The sequence below is a fragment of the Paralichthys olivaceus genome, chromosome 1, assembly GCF_024713975.1.
Source record: "Paralichthys olivaceus isolate ysfri-2021 chromosome 1, ASM2471397v2, whole genome shotgun sequence".
In the NCBI taxonomy this organism is placed as follows: domain Eukaryota; kingdom Metazoa; phylum Chordata; class Actinopteri; order Pleuronectiformes; family Paralichthyidae; genus Paralichthys; species Paralichthys olivaceus.
Window position 1 is genome coordinate 17,587,368 of NC_091093.1, and position 22,587 is coordinate 17,609,954.

The following is a 22,587-nucleotide window of genomic DNA, read 5'->3' on the forward strand; positions in this document are numbered from 1 at the left end:
TAAAATGCTATTTGAGTTGTTTATTATTACTGCACAGTTACATCATACACAGGTATATAAACTGGAGAAGAGGTAAAAAGTAAAAAATAAAAAAAAGTATTCTCTCTAATAAAAATGTAAACAATTCATCAAAGTATAAAAGTGGATAAAAAAGTTGATTCTGCAAGTGAAGACCTAATGTAACTAAACCTAACACAGTTTCTTCTCATAGGGATTCTTTCTTAATCCCACTGTTGCCATATGTCAAAGAGAAAAGGCATCTTAAAAACGATTGTCCTCATTTGTCCTTTGCCTCTTTAGCTCTCGCACTGACCTGAAAGCTCTGACAGCTAACACCGTACCAAAGATGAACACAAACACCCCCAACACCCCGAAGAGTCCACCTGCGATGTCTGCACCGTGGAACTGACACTCAAAGCCTTTGTGCCCTTTGCTCTTGTACATCTGCTCTCTCTCCTCACAGATGGGATTATTGTAGGTTTCCTGCAGCTTAATGAAGTAGAAGGCCAGGGCAGGGATGTAGCCCAGGCCGATCAGGAAGTTCAGCAGAGCCTCCCCCAGCAGCACAGGCGGGTAGCGGTAAGGGACTCGGAAAATCCCCAGGCCGAGCATGATGCAGGCGTAGACCATTAGAACCCCACCGCAGGCCATGGTGAAGATGTATGGAGGCCGCTTGAGCTGATGGAACAGCCGGTCCAGCTCCTTTACCCTGTCTGCGTCAGCTCCAGTGAAGGCATTGGCTCCACCAAAGTGGTAATAGTAGATGCCGCCGAGGCTGGCCAGGTCCCGGTAACCCCCGTTGTTGCTATGTGGCACCCCAGCACAGATGACGATGAGCAGATTCACAAACAACTCCATAAGCTGACACAGACCTGGAGACAGAGGATAAATATGATACCGAACAGAATATAGAGCTGAAACAATGACAATTTATTTTGAGAATGTTTTTTTATATTTAGGGGACTGATATCTATGATTGTGTCAATTAAATTTGAGGGGACTGTTGCTGCTGTTGGAGGTATGTGCTCTACTGAGAGCCAGCTTATGGTTTATTATCAAATACTGTCCAAGGAACGTTTTGACTATGTGCTTTATGAAGGTAACAACTAAAGGAACAGGCACTGTTTCCCACAGAGTTGAGAATGTTGAACTGATTTCACAAGTCAACTCAAATTAGCACTCTGAATGCTCCATTCTGACTGGTCGCTCACTGTGCACGTATACTCTGCACTTTTGAAAAACTTTTAGTGGTTGATTTGAAAAAGGAAAAAATTACACAGAAATGTATGTTGTTAAATATATTCAGGTGCCATCATAACAAATTCAAGAAATTCACTGTGTGAGCTTTGATTGCATGTAACATTTCACAGAAGCACCCTGTGATAATTATACTTGCCTCTACTGGTTAAGACGTATCTCAGATTGTAAAGAGCTTGTCTGTGTTGTTGCTCATAACTCTCCCCTTCAGAGTGAAGCACTGGTGTCTCTCTGGACCTATAAAAACAATACAGTTGGTTTTAAGTGAGATAGAATCAATTCTTCCTCTGCAAATCATCTCATTTCACATGATTACATAGCCCTGCCCCAGGTGATCTTCAGTTTGTGTGGAAAGACAGGACAGTGAGTGCTGGCTGTTGTTTACAGAGAGCATCAGGTCCCTTACAGTGTGGAGGGTCCTTCACGGTCTTGGCTGTGGTCTCTGTAAGCAGGTGGCTCCTTGTGAGTGGCAGTTGTCATGTCCCTCTGCCTGTTTTGTTTGGCCCTCCTGTCACCAGCAGAGCCTCTCTTGTCCGTGTCTCTGGGCTTCTGGTTGCGACCTCTGTCACCGTAGGGAGAGTGGTCTCCATCTTGTGAGTGGTCCCTCTCCCTGCTCCTGTACTCTGCATACGCATCGCTCCTCTGCTGGTGTCTCCCCCTCTCTGGCATCTTCTGCCTACAAAAGAAGATGTGGACATGTAAAGTGGATTGTTGGCTTGGGCCTCTGTTGCTGCCACCATGGACAGTAAAGATGCATTAAGGGTTAATTAATGGAGATGAATGGCTGGGCGAGGTGAACGTCCAAACACAGAGGTTTCTTTATTACCTCACCCAAGGTCGTTATGTTTTCACTCCTGTGCATTTGTTGGCTGGTTTGTTAGTTTGTTAGTCTGTAAGCAAGATTGCACAAAATAAGCTGGATGGATTTCAATGAAACTTGGTGGATGGAATGCGGTAAGGGCCAGAGAAGTACCCATTGAATTAAGTTAAGGATCCAGGAATTTTGGGGGGTTTTCCTAAGGAATAATTAATGGATCAAAATCAGGCGTATTTAGGGAACTGAAATCTATGAGTGTGTGGAATTTGGTGCAGCCTGGTTAAATCTAAGGGGACTGTTGGGCTTTGGCCGAGGAATGCATCCAAGAGAGAGCCAATCTGAATGGGAAAGTGGTTAGAAGAGGAAAAGGGGATGATTTGGGGGCCCACATGCAGAAGAAGGAAATAATGACAGTAATTATTCAGATTTTGAGTCCATATAAAACACAACACAGCTACAAAAAATAAAATATATACAAAGGAACAAAAACACACCTGAATAAACATATATGGGCTATATTATTATCTATATTGAAGGGTCTCAACAGCTTAAATCAGTAGCATGACAGTACTAAACCTACTATTTGATACGATCAAGCTTATTTCTATGTTCAGTCATTAAACTAGCTAATAAATAGATTTTTTTGGGATAGATTGAAAAGACTCCGGCAGCCACAAACATTCCACTCGCACTAGATCACCGAGGTCTCCAGATTCTATGAGCTTGCTTTAATAGTTATAAATCTGGTCATATCAAATAAAAACAGTCGTCGACGTGGGAGCCCAGAGGATTGTCGACGTGCTCCAAAGTCAGAGAAACAGTCTGATCTACCCTCCCACAAAGTTCGTCCGTGTATTTCAATGTTTTTACGTAAAAGTGAAACAGTCGAAGGCTCGTGAAGAAGAAGGATATATATTATAGTTCCTTACTGTGAGAGTCTCTCCGCGATCAGGTTTTGTTTACGTTCACACACCGAGAAAGTAACATTCCAGCTCTTCACACTTCCGGTTTCACATTTCCTCCTCCCGTCGCGCACCTGTTCTGTGCCACGCCCACTAGTGAGCACCTGGGAATAAAAGTTTACTTTCTGCAGCTTCTTTTTTTTCACATTATATCAGCATAACGTTTGTGAAATACATGAATCACATATATGTAAAACCTTGGATTATTAACACTTTATTGTTTTTTATTAGTGGTGACAGAAACCAGGCATCATCTTCAGATCCACTGCTCTGTTCTTACTGGAGTGTAAAGTGCTGACAGGGAGCGTCTCTAAATGTCAATAACAACCGGAAAGGGTATAAAAATATTGGCAGCAGTCATACTCAACTTCCAAAAACCAAAAATTGGCGAATCATGCCTCAACCCGGACGTGAACGCACACAGCGCACGCGGTCACGCTTATGAAGCTCGTGGTAAAAGTCCTATTAGGTATTTCCGGCCTGGCCTTTACATTTCAAAATAAATGTGTCTTAAAAGTGTGAGCGTTGGATGTTTTGTTCCTCGTTTTGTCCCATGTGCTCATTCAATCGATGTATTCACCAAATTCTAGAATACAAGCAATGACCAATGAATATAATGAAATTACCAGTTAAACTAAAGACCTCAATAGTTGAAGCTACACTGTGGCTTACTTTAGGTAATAATCCATGAGGTAATAATACGGCAGATTTAATTGTTTCACTTTCCTTTAAGTAAATTTGCTGTCATTGCCTCAGGACCCCAGTGCACTGGACTTACTATCAGCAGACCTAGTTTAATAAAAATGTTTTGTTTGGGATTATGACTTATCAAGAACTAATTTAACTGTTATGATGAGCCAGTTGGTGCATTCATAATATAATGAATATATAAAAGTAAATATAGTAAAATACTCACTGGGAACCTTTCTTTTAGTTTTAATACTATTACATTTTCAAAACATTTACGCTGAAATGATATAATTAATTCTAATGCACTATTTTTGCAGTGTGCTCATGCGTAAAGGAACAGAAGCGTATTGCATTCACTTGAGAAAAAACATTTGCTCTGCTGTTCTGAATCAATTACTTAATTATCTCGTTAAATCAGAAACGTAGCCCTGTTTTCTGAATTAATTCGATGATAAAATACGCTGTTGTTCTTAATCAACGAGATAAATCGTTGATTCAACTGAATGCAATATGCTTCCATGCAAAGGGTCTTCAATACTTCTATCACTGACAGTATATCGCAGGAGGAAATTCTCTGTGGGGGGAAAGGATGGAGACCTTTATTGTGAAATCCTGGGGCGAACCCTGACCGGAAGTGTTTGTGGCTCGTGTCGGGCTCACGCTGCCGCTACAAGCGACCGCGCGCTGGCTCTGCTAGCAAGCGAGGAAGATGGCAGGCAGAAATGGCGGTGACGGCCAGGCGAGCGGCGTGAAGTGCTGATGCAGTACACGGAGCGAAACTCACGACTGGCAGGACACCGTTGGGAAAATGACAATGGCGTCGCAGTAGGACACGTTTCGTGACTGTCACCACAAACCTACAACACCTTCCCGGGGGAGTTTTCGTCTTGTCAGCGGAGGAGAGGGAACCTCACCGGGAGCATGGCTTCTCACAGTAACCAGGTAGCTAAGCTAGCTGGCTAACGTTAGCCTGGCACACAACGCCTGCCGCACGCCGTGTACAGCGCTGCGTGCAGCCGCAGTTCTCTTCACCGTTCGCACTTAAATCAGCGCCACGTTACTGAAGCACATCCGTCAGCTTCGAGTTGTTACCTGAAACGTGTCGCTCCTCGTGTCATTGAAAACGTAGGGACTGAAAAGTGCTTGCTAATGCCCCCCTTAAGCCCCATTGAAACGGCACCAGCATGGTAGCTAACAGGCCCTCGGTCCCTCCATTCAAATGGGCCAGCGGTAGTTTTTGCTGCAGTTTTTCGGGACTCGACTGCTACGTTTCGCTAAAAGACACGGAACTTGCGCTTTATCCAAAGTCAGCGACGCTCCGTTGCTAAATGCTACAAGTGTCATGTGTTAATTCCCAGAGAAAAGTGACCCACAAAACTGCTGCGTGTATTGCATGGCCCACCTGCTCAGTCAGTCCTGCGACAGGCCTCCCACCAGCGCACATCTCCATAGCTGCTTCCAGCTGCTCGTTACTTCTCATCTGGACTCTCGGGAGCCGTGCTGGCGAGTTTGTGGAGTGTTTTGCGTTGATTTATTTGCAGGTTCTAAGCCGTCGATATCTCGGATGCTACGTTTCCCTGCTGGTCATTTAGCTGCTAGCAAGCTAACAGCTTTGCACAGGTGGTGTGGTTGTACATTGCAGTCAGCGCGCTAGCTGGTTAGCTGAACAGAAATGCGACAGGAGGCCTCTGGTTCATAGCGAACAGTTATTTAATAGGGAAACTACCAGAATCACCGGGGAGCTTGCACGTTCCTGGGCCGGTGTGCGGTCCTGTGAGGCGGTATCTCCCGGTAACTTAGCAAGCTTGGTGTTATATGTGAGGAAGTTAGCTGTCATGTGGGAAGGCCCATTTTGAAGTCTAGCTGTGCATGCAGGGACACACCAGGCCTGAAGTTTCTGGTAGTTGACCGAATCAAAGGTGAACAAAAATCCACATTATTAAAAATGAAAACATCCTGAGATGCATGCTTCAATCGTGCCTGACAGTTTATGAACCAACGTGGCTAACGACTGTTCAAACCTGACCCAAGACTTAACTCTGCATGCTTTCACACTTCCTGTTCTTACAAATGAATGAACAACACGTGCTCCATCTTTATGTTGAAACATGTTCTACCATGATGTTGGTTTATTGTCGTGTTCTGAATAAATACGCGGAGAATAAGTGGAATGACATTAGATTTTCTATTCAAATGTAACAAGGGACAGAAAGGGCTGCACATCACAGTGGAACTCTTTCAACGCTGCCTAATTTCCTCAGGCAACCACATTTTGACCCTGATCAACTATTTGATCTGGTTCGTTTGTCACTGTTGGCAACTGTTCATGTTTAACAAAAACTCTAAACAACTCTCCCTCTGTGTAAAATACTGTGTGAGCGAATATATAAATGAAAATGTTCCTGTCACAATGATTTACTCTATGAGGAGTTATCAATATATAGGCGAGTGGTGTTTCATTTCTAAAACTATAGCCTTAAGATGGATTGGATGACCAAACTCAAATGAATGATACGCTGTTAAACATGTGAAGCAGCCAAATTATCAGAGGCAGAACAAGACACCGGCAGCAGAAGGCATGTTATTTATTTGAGTGAATTTAGCAAAACTGGTCATGCTGGAAATACAGCAGCAGATACAACTGAGCTTCAGTCTAACAACCGGTAAATTCAGTAACATATGTTAATATTCTGCTTATGGTCATTTATCATGCTAAATCCATGATCTTTCCTTTTTAAAAGAAACATGTTTATGTTGTATATTTTTCATCTATATATAGCAAGGCTGTGCCACTGTGTGAGATGATGACAGACACATTACTTCAAAACAATGCTTAAAATAATTATTACAGTATCTATGAAATATGAATTATAGTTACCTATTGTGTTGCAATTAGAAATATAGACAACTGCAATTGAGGTTTCTTCTCTTTGTTGTATAGTTTCAACAGTTATGAAACAGTGTCAGTAATTTCTGATTAGTCTTCGTCAATGCAATGATACCATTGATGTGGGTATTTGCTGAAGTTGTTGAAGCATAAAGTAAAAACAATATCTATCCTTGTAGTTTCCCTTGTCACATTTACGCTCATTGGTTGAGTTCAGGCATATGCTTTAGCATTGGTCATCGTCATAGTTACATGTTATAGATTATGTCCTCATGCCTTTATATTTCCTGTCTTCCAAAAACTTTAAATCACACATGAACCATACTTTGCCTACACATCTTTATTTTATTGAACATGACAACTGTTTATATAATTCGACTCAATAGACAAGTGACGCGGCGTAAGCAGGAAACTTCCATGGCAGAGCGTGCTAACTGCCTGATCTACTCTTCTTTGATGAAAAATGCAGTCAAACATAAGTTTCATCGAAACCACATCAGCTGTATTCATTGTAATAGAATGGAATTCCTCTTTAGCACATCTGCAACTTTTTACTGTTTTCAATGCTAGTTTTCCTCCAAAGCATAATTCTGAGCTGGATACTAAGACTCATAACCATTCTTGGGAATACCACACAAACAAATCAGACACTTGTTTAAGTTGCCCAACATTTTCTGCTTAGTCATGGCCAAATGCATACTGAATGAAAATGCGCCAGGAGTGTCGCTACAAATGAATCAGCATTACCAGTCATGATTTTTCCCTCACTGTGGTCTCACCTTTAGATTAAATTTCCAACTTTTCCTTTACAACAACATGAGTACTTGGGATGTCATCAGAACTGATACTTTGTTACCAAGTCGATGCCAAAATTCTAAAAACGTCAGCATACTCTTTGTTTTCTTTTACAGCACTGAAGGTACCGATAACAATTCTGACCCGGTGCTGCAGGATGGTTGCCACCGCTGCTTCAGCATCAGGGCAGGCGCACATTACATGTCCAGTGTCCTGTATTGCGATGCCATGCTTATCCAGGAACACGGGTGTGAGTTTAGCAAGTTATGTGTGTGGGTAATTGGTGAAGAGTAGAATCATTTCTCACTTCTCATGCTATACTAAATACATAGAACAAATATGATATATAATGTAGACACATAAAAAAAATGAATGAATGAGGCTTTAGTGCTTTTTATTATTCGACTATGTAAATTCAACAGGCATTTTCTGTTTCACAGATAGCTGATGTGACAAACGAAAACACACACACACACTCCAGCATCATGAGTGCTGTAACAGAAACCTCTAAAAAAAAAATGGACAAAATGTTAACGTGTCACATTGGTCAGACTATAAATCAAAGGAATAGACCAGGCCTATCTCAGTCCAGAGCATAGCTGACAGCTTGTCTACTGGTTTGAATTCAGATATAGCAACATGTCCAAATGCTCAGGGGTTATTCTGCAATTTAGGTGTCATCCACGAAGTAGAATATCCGTTCATGTAGCTCTGATATCCCAGGAATGTACATGGTGCATTGTTGGAGTGGCCATCGTCAGGAAGTGCATCTGATTATAAACATATAAAAGTTAAAAGTACAAACTTCTTATTTGATATTCTTCCCTCTTGATTTGAAATCTGTCTGCGTCTGCTGCCACCATAAATTTAAAGTATCTCAGACCTCAACTCTGCGCTTACAACAGAACAATGCACAGTTGGCTTGCTATGTTTCACGGATAGACAGGTGACTGTTTTGGAAGAGTGGTGGAACATGTGTTATACAGTTGTCACAGTTGCCATCTTTGTCGTAATGGACTATTGAATGTAGGATTCTTAAAGTGGTTTTGTGTCCTCCTTTCTAACCTTTCTGGAACAGCAGAAGGTTTTACAGAGTCTGGAATTTGTACATAACGTCACTAATATTTATTCTGATAATTGATATCAGTAAGCTGGTGGTAAAATGACCAAGCCAATAAAATGTTCCTTCTTCATAGCCTAATAGGCAAGTTTGAATAACTTAAAATCATGATAATTGATAACTAAGATGGTTGTTTTCGTGGCCTATTTATAATTTGGGAAACACTGACTGCAGTAAATGGTGTTGCCATATTGTTGAATGAGTTATTTTTGTTTGATAGCACCTGTCTTGAAGCTGATAAATGACAATAATTCCTTTCGTCCACTGTCATACTCCATGTGTCACGCTTATTTATCACTGAGTTAACCTATTACTTCATAACTCTAATATGCAGGCTCAGGTATGCTCCAGGGATTCATTGAAAGCTGGTCTGACCTTATTTGTAGTGGTGCTGAAGCATTATCAAGTTCAGCCAAGTTGTCCATTAATAACGCTGTATGCCACTTTAAGGGAATGAGCACAATAGTGCTGGCTGTAACCCCAGTTATGTTTAGAGTTCATAGATTGTCAGAGTAGTCATGTGGTTCTGGGATATTATAGTTATATGACTTGTTTAAATCCATTTAAGTCTACTAGGGGAATGTGTACATATAAAATGTATTGATTGCTGCCAGTGAACAATCATATTTAGACTTGTCTGTTTAACTTATGATTATTGTATATTGTGTGGCTACAGAAAAAAGTGAACTGCTTGTTACTGTTATTGGGAAAAAATGTAAACAAACGGAGAATCTCACTTGTGCAACACATGCTCGTCACTTCCACAATCTGTCAGACTCTCTCCCCACATTAATACAGAGACAATCCCAGTGAGAAGCCATAATGATAATCTCCATCCACCAAATAGAAATAGAAATCAGTAGCATGGTATTACTTTGGATGTCTCAAAAATTACAATGGGTGCAAAGTGGCTGTGGAAATAGGAAACACTGAAAACACAGTCCTCCATCATGGAGAAATATCATCTCTCCATGCAGATCAAAGTATTCCACTTAAAACCATAATCCCTGACAAATGCATATTAGATTTTAACGTCAACCTTAAAATGTGCTATTGAAAAGATTTATCACGTCACTGGTCTGGCTACATCATAGTTGTCCCTCTGTTCGGTTACCTCACACTGACCCTTATCTGACCTCATAGAAATGCACAAAATGCACTTTCACAGCTCACAGGGACGACATAGGTGTCTGTCTGTGTTAGTCACACAACTACAGTAAATGGGCAACTATTTTGATACTAGTATAGAGAATTTGTGAAGCATTTTGCACTTTTATCAGACAAAACAACAAATCAATTATGGAGAAAACGATAATTAATGATTGATTGTTAATGTGCTCCACCTCAACAAACTATAACGTTTTCAGTCTGGTATTAGTTATTTTACTTACGTAAAGGATGTGAGTACCTCCTCCACCACTGCTTAGGCAAACTAACATGCTTAACATAAAACTTGTGGTTTCTTTTCCGTCAGGAATATTATTTGTAATACAGTGAAACTGATATTTCGAAAACTGTCGTCACACTTCCAAAATCTCATACTTTTATAACCCATTTTCTAATACTTCTGCAGCCCAGCTATCTGTTGTTAGGCCCTTCCTCTATTCCTGTTGTGTGTGGTGTCGTCACTTAACTGTGTTGAATCATACAGATGGCTAATTTGTTGTAATCCTCAGTCCAAACAAACAGCAAGGGGAGCTTAGTGTGGTACGTGTGGCACGCCTGCAGAAAGAAGCAAAGAGACATTCTTTCTGTTGTGATTGTATTAGCTGTCCTGAGGCCATTGGATTATGGCTGGCTGTTTGTCGCTTGTAGTGCCATTTCAGCACTGTGGGCCCTCGCGTGGGGCCTCGTTTGCAAAGAGTTACATGTGCTTGAGTTGCACTTTCTTTTCTCTGTGCCCTCCCTTTTCACGTCCCTCTGTTTATTGAAGAGGATTAGCATGGCTAGTGAGTTCATTTCACCTTTTCTCGGCTTTGTTTTCCATGCTCATGTGGACACTTGGTGGCACAGTGTGGTGTTTCCCCTGAAGCTCCAGCGGTCGTGTGACGGGTGTAGCACAATTACAGCTAATAAGATATATGATAGTGTTTTTTGTTAAACAATCTACATCATAAATATGAGGAGTAATGGGATATCAAGGTAGAGGGACATTGCATCTTGCATTTGAGTCATTTGTTTAATTAAATTATGTGTGAAGCAGAGTGCAATTTTTCTTACCCTGCTTTTAATTATACAGTCAGTGGATGGTTATTGGCTTGTTGGCACTGAGTGGTAATTGACGTCTCTTAGGTACATTGACAGTTCACCCAATCGGTACGAGCACTTAACTCGAAATTCTAATGCGCAGTGTGGGGGGGCCTGAGGTGAGCCTGAGCCAGCAATTTAATCAAATGATTTGTTTTATTTTTAGCCACATGTTAATATTCCATCCAGGCTGTAGGTCACTTCTGCCTCAAACTGTATTTTTTCAGTGATCCTGGTCAAGTTTTTTGGTTCTGATCCAAAACAGAGTCTGTTAAACATTGGGTATCTGCTGATACTTGGTCCTATCTGAAACTCAGATGTTAATTAATTAAACAATGATACATTGAAATAACTCTGCTGTGGAGAAGTTATTTTATACGAGCCTCTTGAGCCAAATACTCAAAATTATGGTCCGAAAATATACATTTTATAACTTTGAATTAATGACATGTTATGACAACAACCTGACAGCGACATGACTCCATCCAAAAGAAAGATGTCCAACTCTAAATTTGTTGGAACTGAAGAATCTGTTCACCCATGGTTGTACATCGTTATAGTTCGGTGGTTCTTGTCTCGCAAACAATATTTGACAAGCACTGACAACTTTGCAGTGAGCACACAAACAGGAGCCAAGTTTAATTAGTGACAGCTGATGACGAACCGTAACGTTTGTTGTTGTAACCAACAGCAGCGACTTGGAACCGACTGAAAATGAGCAACCGCAGCTGAATGTTGATTTGCTCATAATCATTGGAGCTCATTGAATTTGTGTATCTTTCCAATCACACTGTCTGAACTAAACGTCACTCACTGCTGCGGCCAAGTAATATTTCAGTTTCACTTGTCACACTTTTATGAAGAGAAAATACTGCACTGTAGAGTTTATTTATATTAGATTGTTGAAATTGTGGGACCCTTTGGAAAGAACCGCTTTTCTGGCAGAAGTAACCTCAAACAAGTGCTTTGATTAGTTGCAGATCAGGAGAAATTTTGCACCATTCCTCTTTGTGCTACTGCTTTAATTGCGACATTCTTATGACATTTCTCTAGAGGTCATTCCGCAGATCTCCGTTGGTTAATGATTTGGGCTCAAACTGAGCCACCATGCAAGGTGAATTGTCTTTGTTTGAAATCAATCTTCTGCAGATTAACTTTCATATTTAGCATAATTGTCTTGCTGCATCACCCAACGTCTGCGTTTCAGCTGGCAGACAGCCACCTTGACATAATTCTGTAGGATACTGTGATAAACTTGGGAGTTTATCTTCCCCTTGATAATGTTCAGGCCCACAGGAGTGAAAGCTGCTCTGTTGGAGTCATGTTTAGGGACGCGTTTCCCCTTTGACACCATACTTGGGGCTACAGGATCAACCCAAACAACAACAATTCATGAGCATCCACACTGTCTTTGGAATCATCTTGGCTGAACTCAATCATCTCCATTTATAGATGCTTTGTCTGTCGACTGATTCATATCTAAAGTCTATGAAATTACTTGGTGACCATTTCCAGCTTCATACAAATTGTATTGAATTCAGAGATCTCTTCCATGATGCTTGCTTGATTTTAGCAGATGCTTCTTGGGAATAATAAACTCAAAGTAGCTGTGACAGACACCTCCAATGTGGACTCGACTCCAGGTTATACGTCTGATATCAGTTGCTTTTGTTGATGTTATTCAGCTCTAGCTTCAAATACTATGTCCATGTACACTGCAAGTGCTTGAATGATGCATTAATTATTGACAATGACACAGCTGTTTGTCTTCATGGTTCATGTTTAACGCTGCATGACTCATCATTTCATGTTGTGCTTTACCTTTGCACATGCTACCATTGCAGTCTCGATCGCTGACCCTTACTCTACCTACTGAATCAGTGTTGAACACAACTCTAAATAAAAAGATTATATTAAGTTGAAAGAAAGAAAAAAAAATGTGTTGGACAGTGTTAAAATGGCGACGGTCACAAATAAATGTGTGTGAAACATTGACAAGTTGGGTAATTTAGGATTTAGAATTTTGCATCATGACCGTATTTTTTTGATTACTAACTGTTGCATTGATTTCTTCCCACAGTACATCTTCGGGGAATTCAGCCCTGATGAGATCAATCAGTTTTTTGTGACACCACGATGTTATGTTGAGGTAAGAAAATGGAGCCTAATAATTTTGCTTTAATGTTTACAGTTGACAGACAGGGCAGGCCCACCACAAATATCTGTAAAATATGTTTGAAACCTTAACAGCTGAGGGATCAATTATATCTTGCAGAAATCAGATAGATAAAACAATTATATTCTGCGCATGCCCTGCAATGTTCGTCAAATGAGAGGGATTTTTATTTATGTATTTATTTAGAAAAAGTTGTAATTCCTATACTGTTTGAAATTCTTTTTTCCTTTTAATTAATTAATTTTTTTCTCCTCAGCTTCCTCCGTTCAATGACAAAATCCAGTGCGTCAGTCAGTCTTCTGGTATGTACACTCCATATACACTACATTAGTAGATTATGTGTTATATTTCTATTCAAAATTCCCTGCCCGCCGTCAGGAGCTGACTATTGCCATGCTCTTAGTTTATAGGTCTTTACACTGTAAGCTTGAAGCCCAGGCAGAGCTGCCCTGACTTACCTGGCAGGGCAATGCTTTTCATGTGATTATATTTCCATATATTTATAGATACAGTTGTATAATATATTACAGATCTTGGTAGATCTTGACTAATAATTCAATGATTTTAAAAATATTTTTCCACACCATTTTTATTCTTTAGATTTTGAGCCACCATATGAAAAATGTAATAGCAGGCACCTCTCTTTAAAATGGTTCTCGTTTGCACATGATATTTGCCTTACCTTGATTTGTATTGATTATTTAGGAAGTTACTGCACTCCTGCTGTACCTTATATTATGGAGTCTATGGGACTGCAGGTTGGCGGTGAGTTGAGGAGTCCGACACCCTGTGGTTTGACTAGCTTTTGTACGTTTGCTGTAAAACTCAAAATCCAGGTTTCAAAAACTGGTGGCTTTTCTAAACCTTGCGCCTGTATTCTCTCTCTTGCCTGTTGGTCAAATCTCTAGAGCTTTGCATGCTCAAGATACTGCTAAGTATCTTATCTTCTCTTGCATACAATGCATTTTCACCTCTGAAGGGTTGAATTAAAATCTGTTTTAATTTTAATATGATTTAACAATCACAGTTTCATTACTAGGTACAGTGATGGTTTTATGTGATTGCTAACATGTTTGTATTTATCCTTAAATTGTAATGATTTTACTGCAAATGCATTTTACAGTGATGAAGTGTGATTCCAATAACACTAACAGAAGATCTTCTAATCACAGTAGAGGAAGTAACTGCTGTCTTCATACCTTCTTAACCCCTGCTGAACATCAGGGTTTACAGTTTGGTGACCTGTGTCATAATGAAAGACTTGGTTGATATTTCTGATTTGCTCTTACTAATGTTTCATGATTTTCACCTTTTCACTTTGCATCTCTCACTGCACAGTAATTTCCTATTTAAGCTGCTACAAAACACAGAGTAACGAATGAATGAATTAAAATTGATTTGTTTTTGTGTGTAGCTGAAACATGGTTTTGAAGAAATTATGCAGATTTATCTACGTCACTGAATGAACAATATTCAGACAATTCCCTCTTTAGCATAGGGTGTTCCAATCAGGTTTTTTGGGGCAGATCACTAATAGTTAAAAGTAGTATCAGCCAATACTGATCACGGGATCTATGGCCCTGTTTACCCCCTCCGCTCTTTATTCAAATGAGCACTACAGGGCTGAATCCTTCTCAGAAGTTTGTCAGCAAATGTCCATTATTACTGTCAAGTTGTTCGTTTTGGTTTTTTAATTCAGCACCACATTACATTCCTGCGTCAGTGTCACATGTTTCACCTGCACGAGTTACATTGTGTGGGATTTAATTACTGAACTGTATGAGCAGGACACACACGTTCACTTTCTCTAATGTTTTCACATCACATAAAGTTGATGAAGAAAGGCATTAATACTAGAGAAATGCGAGTCCTGTTCGCACAGCGTCTGTCCTGCCAGGTGTGACAGGCTCTCACCTGGGAGTTGCACACAGCGGGCTGCAGTTGAAGCGGTTATACAACCCAATCAGACCGACCACTCGTGATAGAATCCCCCTTCACTCAACAACTCTCAAAAGTATACGATTTTAAAGGGAGTCTCGTGATATTGTGGAATACGGAGGGGGGGAGAGCGAGATAGATAGATAGGTAGGTAGAGCACACACACGTCATCTGCATCACGGAGAAGCAAATGGTGATAAACTACCAGACCGTGAAGCCCACAATGCAGCCACTGTCATATTAAGTCGATACTACGCATGTGGAAATATCAACAGAAATGAGAAGCATAATTTTTGCATTGTTTAATTAATCAAATGTGCTGTTAGTAAAATAATCAGAATTGTCATATTATCATTCTCCTCTGGGATTGCGTCACAATCTTAATTTAAATTGTTTTCACAAAATGTTTAACATCAGAGCAGTTAAAAATAGAAGTCTAGGTCCACATATAACACGGCTTTAAAGTCTGCTCATTTGATAGCTGGCTGCTACTTGTCAATAATCTATAAAAGCAGTCATTAAATGTGATTATCAAAACTACCTCACCCCTGTGCTGAATTTGAAATACTAAATGTTGAATCACCACTTGGTATGGCTGCCAGCTCCCATGATTCCTGTTGAGTGATGGGAAATAGTAATTCAATCCAAACTCTCCAGCTGTCACTTATGTAAAACAGGTTTTGATTGAAATATCACTTGTGTGCTGTATTTAAAGGCAAAATTTTGATTCTAATTTTCAAATGTCATCTGCAGCAGAAGACTATCAGCGCATTGAGTTTGGTGTTGATGAGGTGATGGATTCCAAGCCTATTGGGGTGAACGATCCTTTGTACAAAGTTTCGAGCACCCTCAATCCCCAGGCTCCAGAGTTCATCCTGGGCTGCCAGTCGGCCCACAAAGCCCAACAGACGGCTCCTCCGGCAGCCGACCTTCCCGATGAAACAGACTTCAACTCGTTGGATGGCCCTGACTCAGAGATCTCGGCCCTGGACAATCACCAGGCCTGCCAGGACATGGACGGACTCCCTGGCAGCCTGGGACAGCGAGAGAAGAAGAAAAAGAAAAAGCGACCGCCGGGGTACTACAACTACTTGGACCCATCAACTGGCAACAGCAGCAGTACAGTAGATGGGACACCTATGACAGCACTGGTGAACGGACATGCACTCGGTGGCCCACATCACAGTGCTGAGGATGTGGACGGTAAGGCATTGTTAGGGGCTGAACTTTCCACCCCTGGACCTGTCTCTATGGCAACAACAGCTGCTGTGGCTGCAGCCAAGTCCCCCCCCCCATCCACTGCCAATCAGAGGACTTGTGATAGCCCTGATGACTCTTCTTTGGACTTACCAAGTGGAGCTGCCTCTTTATCAGATGGCAACAATGCAACTTCCTCTTGTTCATCCTCCTCTCAAAGCAGAGGGATGACAGAAGGACCGAGGACTGCAGATCAGCAGCCAGATCATTTGGCTCCACAGAGCCCAGAACTTTCAGATACTCCACACAGCCCCTGCTCCAAATCACCTCTTCCTGCTTCAACTGCTGTGGCCACCCCCTCTGTCACCACTTCCATTACAACTACTGAACTGGAGGAAAGCGAGGTAGCAGATAGTGGGGTGGCCAATGGGCTAGCGGAAAGTGAAACTTCCATCAGTGCAGATGGACATAAAGAAGACTGTGAGAGTGGGGAGCAGACTCTGCAGATCTCCCCAGACTCTGCTGCACAGCCTGTAGTGACAGACCAGGCCCAGTCGCCTGTGATTCCAGCTGCACCCACTGCCAACCTCCCCAAGTCCTGGGCTAGCCTCTTCCACAACTCTAAGCCTCTGCCTGGTGGCCCTCAGGCCTTTGTGGAGGTAAAGAATGTTGTGGAAGTCGTGTCTCCCTCCCTAGCTACACCAGAGGAGCCCGAGAAAGTCGGGGAGATCAGAGATGGCCCTGTCCATGTATCAGAGGATCCCATGGCCCCTAAACTTGCAGGTATTAAATGTAGATATTCATTTTATATGAAACAAACCATCACACAGTTTAATGTTTTAGCTTAAAGTAGAGATGTGCATTTCTGCTAAATTCCCTTCTACTCCACTTGGTGACAGCATTGAGTCAACTGCTTTGTCCCTACTCCTTGTTTTCCTGTGTTTTAAAAGGTTTTAATCATTTAATGTTTGAAGTGATAAGTGGCCCAACATAATATTCTCCTACTGATAACTGTATATCCTATATTTATTTTATTTAAGCAGCTTAAATTGCTCAATAACACCTTATTACACATAGAAGTTATAGATATGTTTTTATGTTCAAGAAATTCCAAAAAGCGAACACTAGATGGTGATATTACATCCTGAATAGCTGTTAGATAGTAAGTCATTAGTCACAGTTGTGTCATTTGTGTTATCTCACAACCCACCACCAGTATAAGTAGTCACAGAATACCTTGTGAGGACAGAATGTGCTCCCCAGAGAGTTTAAGCACGGGTTGGTGGTTTCTGGAATCTTTTATTATCTTGTTAGAGGGATCTTCCTTTGAGAAAGTACACCTGAATGTGCCTGTGTGATATTTGAAGAGGCTTACAATATGTTATGTGCAAATACTTTATTCATATTTCAAGATATGGTTAAGAAGGTGCAATTGCCATATTTCAGGCTCCTGCTTAGATGCCATAAAATATTTACATAAAGGGATAGTTTACCTTCACTTTCCCTTCATAGCTGCAAAGTAAATGGTACTACACAGTACTTTGCACATACCCTGTTATTGATTCTTATGGCGATATGATAACTTGAATCAAACAAAACTCAAACCAATATATTTGCTGATAAAGACAGTTTCAATGTTTTCTTAAGTTAAACTATCATGTCAGGCAAAATAGGGAAGAATTATTTCTTGAAACATCTCATTGATTACGTTGGGTTAGAAAATAAACTGAGGCCAAACCATTGTGGATTGGCCTCATATGTAGAGGGATCAGTTACAAGCACAGTTAAGTCTGATTTGAGATCACTTTGAGGATCATTATTTAATAGATACAAGATGCAATGTATTTTACTGCACCAACTCATTGTGAACAGTTTTGTCTTCTGTCTCTTAAAGAAGTGTGTGCAGTGCTTATTTTGTTTATTTAGATAAACTTGATAATGCTGCATGTATGAACATGCTTGAGTTGTTGGGAACTTACCAGAGACCTCAATTGTTTCTGTCTACTCAAACGTTTGGTTCGAGTTCCACTTTGAATGCAATACTCTTCAGTCAAATCTGCTCATTTTCAACTACACAGCACTTATCAGGCGTAACTAGAGATCCTCATTGTTCATTTTAATGTTCCTTCCATTAAGAGGAAAATTTTCCTTATGTATACTTACCAAAAAGCTCATGGCTGTATTTTTACATGTTGAACATTATTTATTGGTCTTGAAAGGCATCAGTCCCGGTGTTTCTCTTTTAACCACCAGCACCACTGAAAAGCACAAATACTGATCCTATAGATTCTCTCTATTTTCTTTGGGGGAGCATTTTGCGGCATTACAAGACTGTACATCGTAATCCACAATAAAAAATTGCAGGCGGGCAAAAAGAGACATGTTCAAACGCAGCCACAAACCAGCTGTTGATGAAGTCTATAACTGATTGAATTGATTGAAATGTAAAAAGGATTCTTGTTCATTAAAGCCTAGCATTGCACTAGTGCCTTAAATAAGTTAGAAATGCTCAAGGGTGTATAAAGTTATAAATAGAGACCACAAGCAGATATATAGTCATGTACTGAACACAGGTCTAATATTACAAAGTAAATGATTGTTTGCTAAGAGCCTCTTTCAGATCACACAGTTCTCTGTGATTCCACATGCATCATTCAGTACAGTCTCTGTATGTCACATCCTTGTCCTAAAAGACAAATCTTTCTTTCAGTATGACCCATTAGTACTTTGAACTTTAAATACTCAATACTTTTTTATTCTTTCTCTTTTAACTGATACACTGGGAAATGTTAGGTGACACAAAGAGTAAATAACTGCCCTGAAAGGTGGGACATAATAAATATAGCTAAAAACATTCAAACTAGTTGTTCCAGCGTAGAGTGAGTTTAGCAATCCCCCACCACTGATTGGCATGTTCTGATGATGCCTCACCTTTTTGTCAAGCAATAGTTGTAGGTTCTGTGTAAGTACTGGGGGAACAATTGAATTTTCTGATGATCTGTTTGTATTGACTAATGTATATGTGATTGTTCTTGTAGTTAGAGATAGTTTAATGTTTTTTTGTTTCCTGTCTTAAATAGCGATTGTGTAAATATCCACGTTACCATGGGAGCTGTGTTTTTGAATGACAGTCTCCCTTCCTAGGCGTGGTACAGCAACTCCTCCCTCTTCCTCAGACAGTCTCTTGTCTTGTTGTCACAAGAGGCAGGGATGGAAGGAGGAACATATGTCTTTGTTCAAAATGAAATGTATTCATGATTAAGGAGAGAAAGTCTGTTTTAATATTCACCACTGTATCTTAGTCAAAACATTGTACTGACGTGGCTTTACGTTGTTTTACGTTGCACACGTGTTAAAGACCATTTTGTTTGTTTTGAATCCCCAGAACTTATTGAGAATGTGAAGTTGATACATAAACCAGTGTCTTTGCAGCCGAGAGGACTGATCAACAAGGGAAACTGGTGCTATATCAATGCTGTATCCTTTCACTCCGACTTCTGTTTCGACTGCTTTGAATCCCTCTGGCCCGGGCTTACTCTTTCCTCTGGTTCACTGTTGGCTGCATGATTTGCTCTTAACATGTTAAGTCAGGTGAACTCCGGTCCCAGACACGCGTTTTAAAAATAGTGTGCTATTTTGAAATGCAGTTGTTTTTCTTTGGCTGACGCTTGATGAGGAGTGAGTTTCAGCTCTGCCAGGAAAAGTCAGAGAATTTCATTTTTCTTTAACGGAACGCTCAAAACATGTTATGAGTGACTAATTGCTTTTGGTGGCTTTTAATGGAAATTAAAGCTGAAATAGACTTTCAACTATTTTGATGGTCGAAGAAATATTAAGGTCATTTTTTTAAAGTGAAAAAGGTGAAATATGCAAATATTTTGTTTTATTAAATGATTCGATGCTGTTCTGTTCTATATCGCAGTGAGACAGCACCTTGGACTGCAGGAAATATTAAGTCCTATTGTTCTGATTGACAAAATGAACTATCAAGAAAATATTTGGCAGATAATACAATAATGAAAATAATCATTAGTTACCATCCAAATGAAAGCTGAAGTGAGATTTCTCTCCTGTACGTTGAGTAGATAAACTATTTAAAATACTTCGAGACATTATTTTGGTATCAGACATTTCAACATATTAGAACATATCAATCTATTTGTACCATATAAGAAAGATTAAAAGTCTCTATTGTATTGCTTTTCCTGCACCGTTTTTCTCCCTGACTCTCAACACTCAGACCCTACAGGCCCTGATTGCATGTCCCCCCATGTATCACCTGATGAAGTCCATTCCTCTGCACACTGAAACGCAGAGACCCTGTACCTCCACTCCCATGATGGACAACTTGTAAGTGCTGTCTCTGCAAGCTGATCTCAAAGTGTTTGAAGTGTTCTTACTCAGAAGTCGTCATTGTTTCTTTGTCTCTGACAGTGTAAGGCTGGTGAATGAGTTCAGCAACATGCCTGTGCCATCTAAAGCCAAACAACAAGGTAAGACTGCACAGAATTTCTTTTTACATTTCCTGGAAGATAATAACATGCATAAAAAGAATTCAATTATGAAATTGCAAAAGCATTTTTCTACATAATGTTGTAATATTCTGCCTGATAATTGTTGCTGGTTTTTTTTGTCAAAGATAAAATAAATGTCGATAACATTTCCTGTCTTAATCTCATGTTGTGAAACTTGTGTCCTCAGCCGTTGGTGATAAGATCATGAAAGACGTTCGTCCTGGTGTACCGTTTGAGCCCACTTACATTTACAGACTACTCACACTCATCAAGTCCAGTCTCTCTGAGAAGGTAACTAATGCTGCCTCTGGATTTCATGTATTACTCATTCACTTCAAAGCAGTGCTTCAAGAATTTAAGATTTTGTTTGAAACATCCTCTGGAACAGACCGTACTCGAAGAAAATGTTCTTGTTTTTTCCGCCTCAGATATTGACAGCTCACCTGTAAGGCAAAACGGAAGTTTGTTGTACATGCTGAGTCAATTCTGATTCAGTTTATATGAATGAAATTACTTAAATCCTCAGAATGAGATGTTATTTTTTATACCTAATGAGTAATTTTCTCTTACTTGCACATTCATGTGTGCACACACGTGTTTTAATTGGTACCGATGTCCTTGTGCTTTGCTCTTAGGGCCGACAAGAAGATGCAGAGGAGTATCTTGGCTTCACTCTCAACGGATTACACGAGGAGATGCTGGCATTGAAAAAACTAATATCACCTCAGGAAGAGAGTAAGCAGTTTTTACCTCTTTTAAATCAAAACCGTATCACAACTGAGATAAGGCCATTAAAGATAGTATTTAACTGAATAGAAACTACTCATATGATTAGTCTCCATATTTTAGAGATTTACTCCACATCTGTCGGTAACAGCAAACACACTTGATGAATATGATAGACAATGATGCAGATAATTCCTGTAAATTAGTGTTATTCACCAGTTTAAAATTAAACTTGTATCATTATCCACTTAATCCAAACTTGTTTTAAGACAACACAGACAATTTTGGGATTTCTTGTGAGTTTTAAATTGAAAGGAATAGTTTTTACTTACTTCAAGACATTTTTAAGTACATAGGTCATTGATGTGATTAATCTTTAATGTTGTTGGGGGTTTTTTTCTCAACAGAAGCTTCTACACCCAACGGACCTGAGTCTCAGCCAGCTGTGGAGGAAGATGTTGCTGAAAAAGAGGAAGAAGGAAGCGAGGATGAGTGGGAGCAAGTTGGTCCCAGAAACAAGACTTCCATCACTCGCCAAGCTGACTTTGTCCGCACACCCATCACTGATATCTTCGGTGGTCACATCAGGTACATTGACAGGTTTTTGGGAACATGCGTTTCACAAATACTTTTCAATGTGAAGTTAAATAAATCTATGGGAAAAGTGGTTTTAGACTTTTGGTCACCACTGAATTCAGGGGGAAGAATTGTGATGGCTCTTTTGTTTTTTGCATCTCTGGCATGGAATAGAATCATTGTTTTTGAATTGCCTTGTTATAGAGCTGAAATCTTGAAATATGGGATCTTCGTGTCTGGATTTGTTTCCCTTTGTCTTTTTGTTTTTCTGTCTGTAACTTTGAGATTTTATTTGTGCTGCTGTCTTTGCCAGGTCTCCCTTGGAAAAAGAGATGTTCTGATCTCAAAGGGGCATTTCTGGTTCACTAAGGTTATGACGATATGTTTTTGACCCCTGTTCATGGTCATTGAGGATCAGTCTGCCATAAGCCATGTCCCACTATTGTCCACCAAACACCACAGTCCGTCCAGATAAGTCACTGTGGGTCTGTTGTGGTCAGAAGTCTCGACAGCATGACATGGGGCACCCATCCACAAACAAAGGTCTTAGCTGTCAGACAAATTGGAAAGTTAAGAACCTGTGCGGGTGTAGCTTGCTTAAATAATATGCTCTGTGGTTCTGGCTTGGCACAGTCTTACTCTACACTGGTTGCAATGTCTTAAAGAATTATTTTTTTAGAAACGG

At 40.3% G+C, this 22,587-nt stretch overlaps 2 protein-coding genes across 7 annotated transcripts in view; one reads left to right on the forward strand and one right to left on the reverse strand.

Moving 5' to 3' along the window:
* On the reverse strand, nucleotides 1-5,310 carry marveld3 (MARVEL domain containing 3). Of its 3 annotated transcripts, none has more exons than XM_020098775.2 (5): nucleotides 5,129-5,310; nucleotides 3,004-3,140; nucleotides 1,664-1,933; nucleotides 1,397-1,494; nucleotides 1-872 (listed from the first exon to the last, which is right to left on the reverse strand). In XM_020098775.2, the coding sequence occupies exons 1-5, from the start codon at nucleotides 5,204-5,206 to the stop codon at nucleotides 262-264; spliced, it is 1,194 nt and encodes a 397-aa protein (XP_019954334.1). In that variant the 5' UTR covers nucleotides 5,207-5,310; the 3' UTR covers nucleotides 1-261. The 3 variants fall into 3 exon arrangements, with proteins under 3 accessions (XP_019954334.1, XP_019954335.1, XP_019954337.1); XM_020098776.2 differs by lacking the exon at nucleotides 5,129-5,310 and adding an exon at nucleotides 3,405-3,499; XM_020098778.2 differs by lacking the exon at nucleotides 3,004-3,140 and having other exon boundaries at nucleotides 5,129-5,261.
* usp10 (ubiquitin specific peptidase 10) overlaps nucleotides 4,353-22,587 on the forward strand; it is a 23,861-nt gene continuing 5,626 nt past the window's right edge. Inside the window, exons 1-11 of one of the 4 annotated variants that reach the window (XM_020098771.2) lie at nucleotides 4,353-4,668; nucleotides 12,856-12,924; nucleotides 13,208-13,253; nucleotides 13,657-13,716; nucleotides 15,643-16,869; nucleotides 19,472-19,563; nucleotides 20,327-20,436; nucleotides 20,521-20,579; nucleotides 20,788-20,891; nucleotides 21,236-21,335; nucleotides 21,734-21,914. In XM_020098771.2, the coding sequence (XP_019954330.1) occupies nucleotides 4,648-4,668; nucleotides 12,856-12,924; nucleotides 13,208-13,253; nucleotides 13,657-13,716; nucleotides 15,643-16,869; nucleotides 19,472-19,563; nucleotides 20,327-20,436; nucleotides 20,521-20,579; nucleotides 20,788-20,891; nucleotides 21,236-21,335; nucleotides 21,734-21,914 (2,069 nt within the window). In that variant the 5' untranslated portion in view covers nucleotides 4,353-4,647. The remainder of the gene's footprint in view (nucleotides 4,669-12,855; nucleotides 12,925-13,207; nucleotides 13,254-13,656; nucleotides 13,717-15,642; nucleotides 16,870-19,471; nucleotides 19,564-20,326; nucleotides 20,437-20,520; nucleotides 20,580-20,787; nucleotides 20,892-21,235; nucleotides 21,336-21,733; nucleotides 21,915-22,587) is intronic. The other 3 variants (XM_020098772.2, XM_020098773.2, XM_020098774.2) reach the window with 3 other exon arrangements.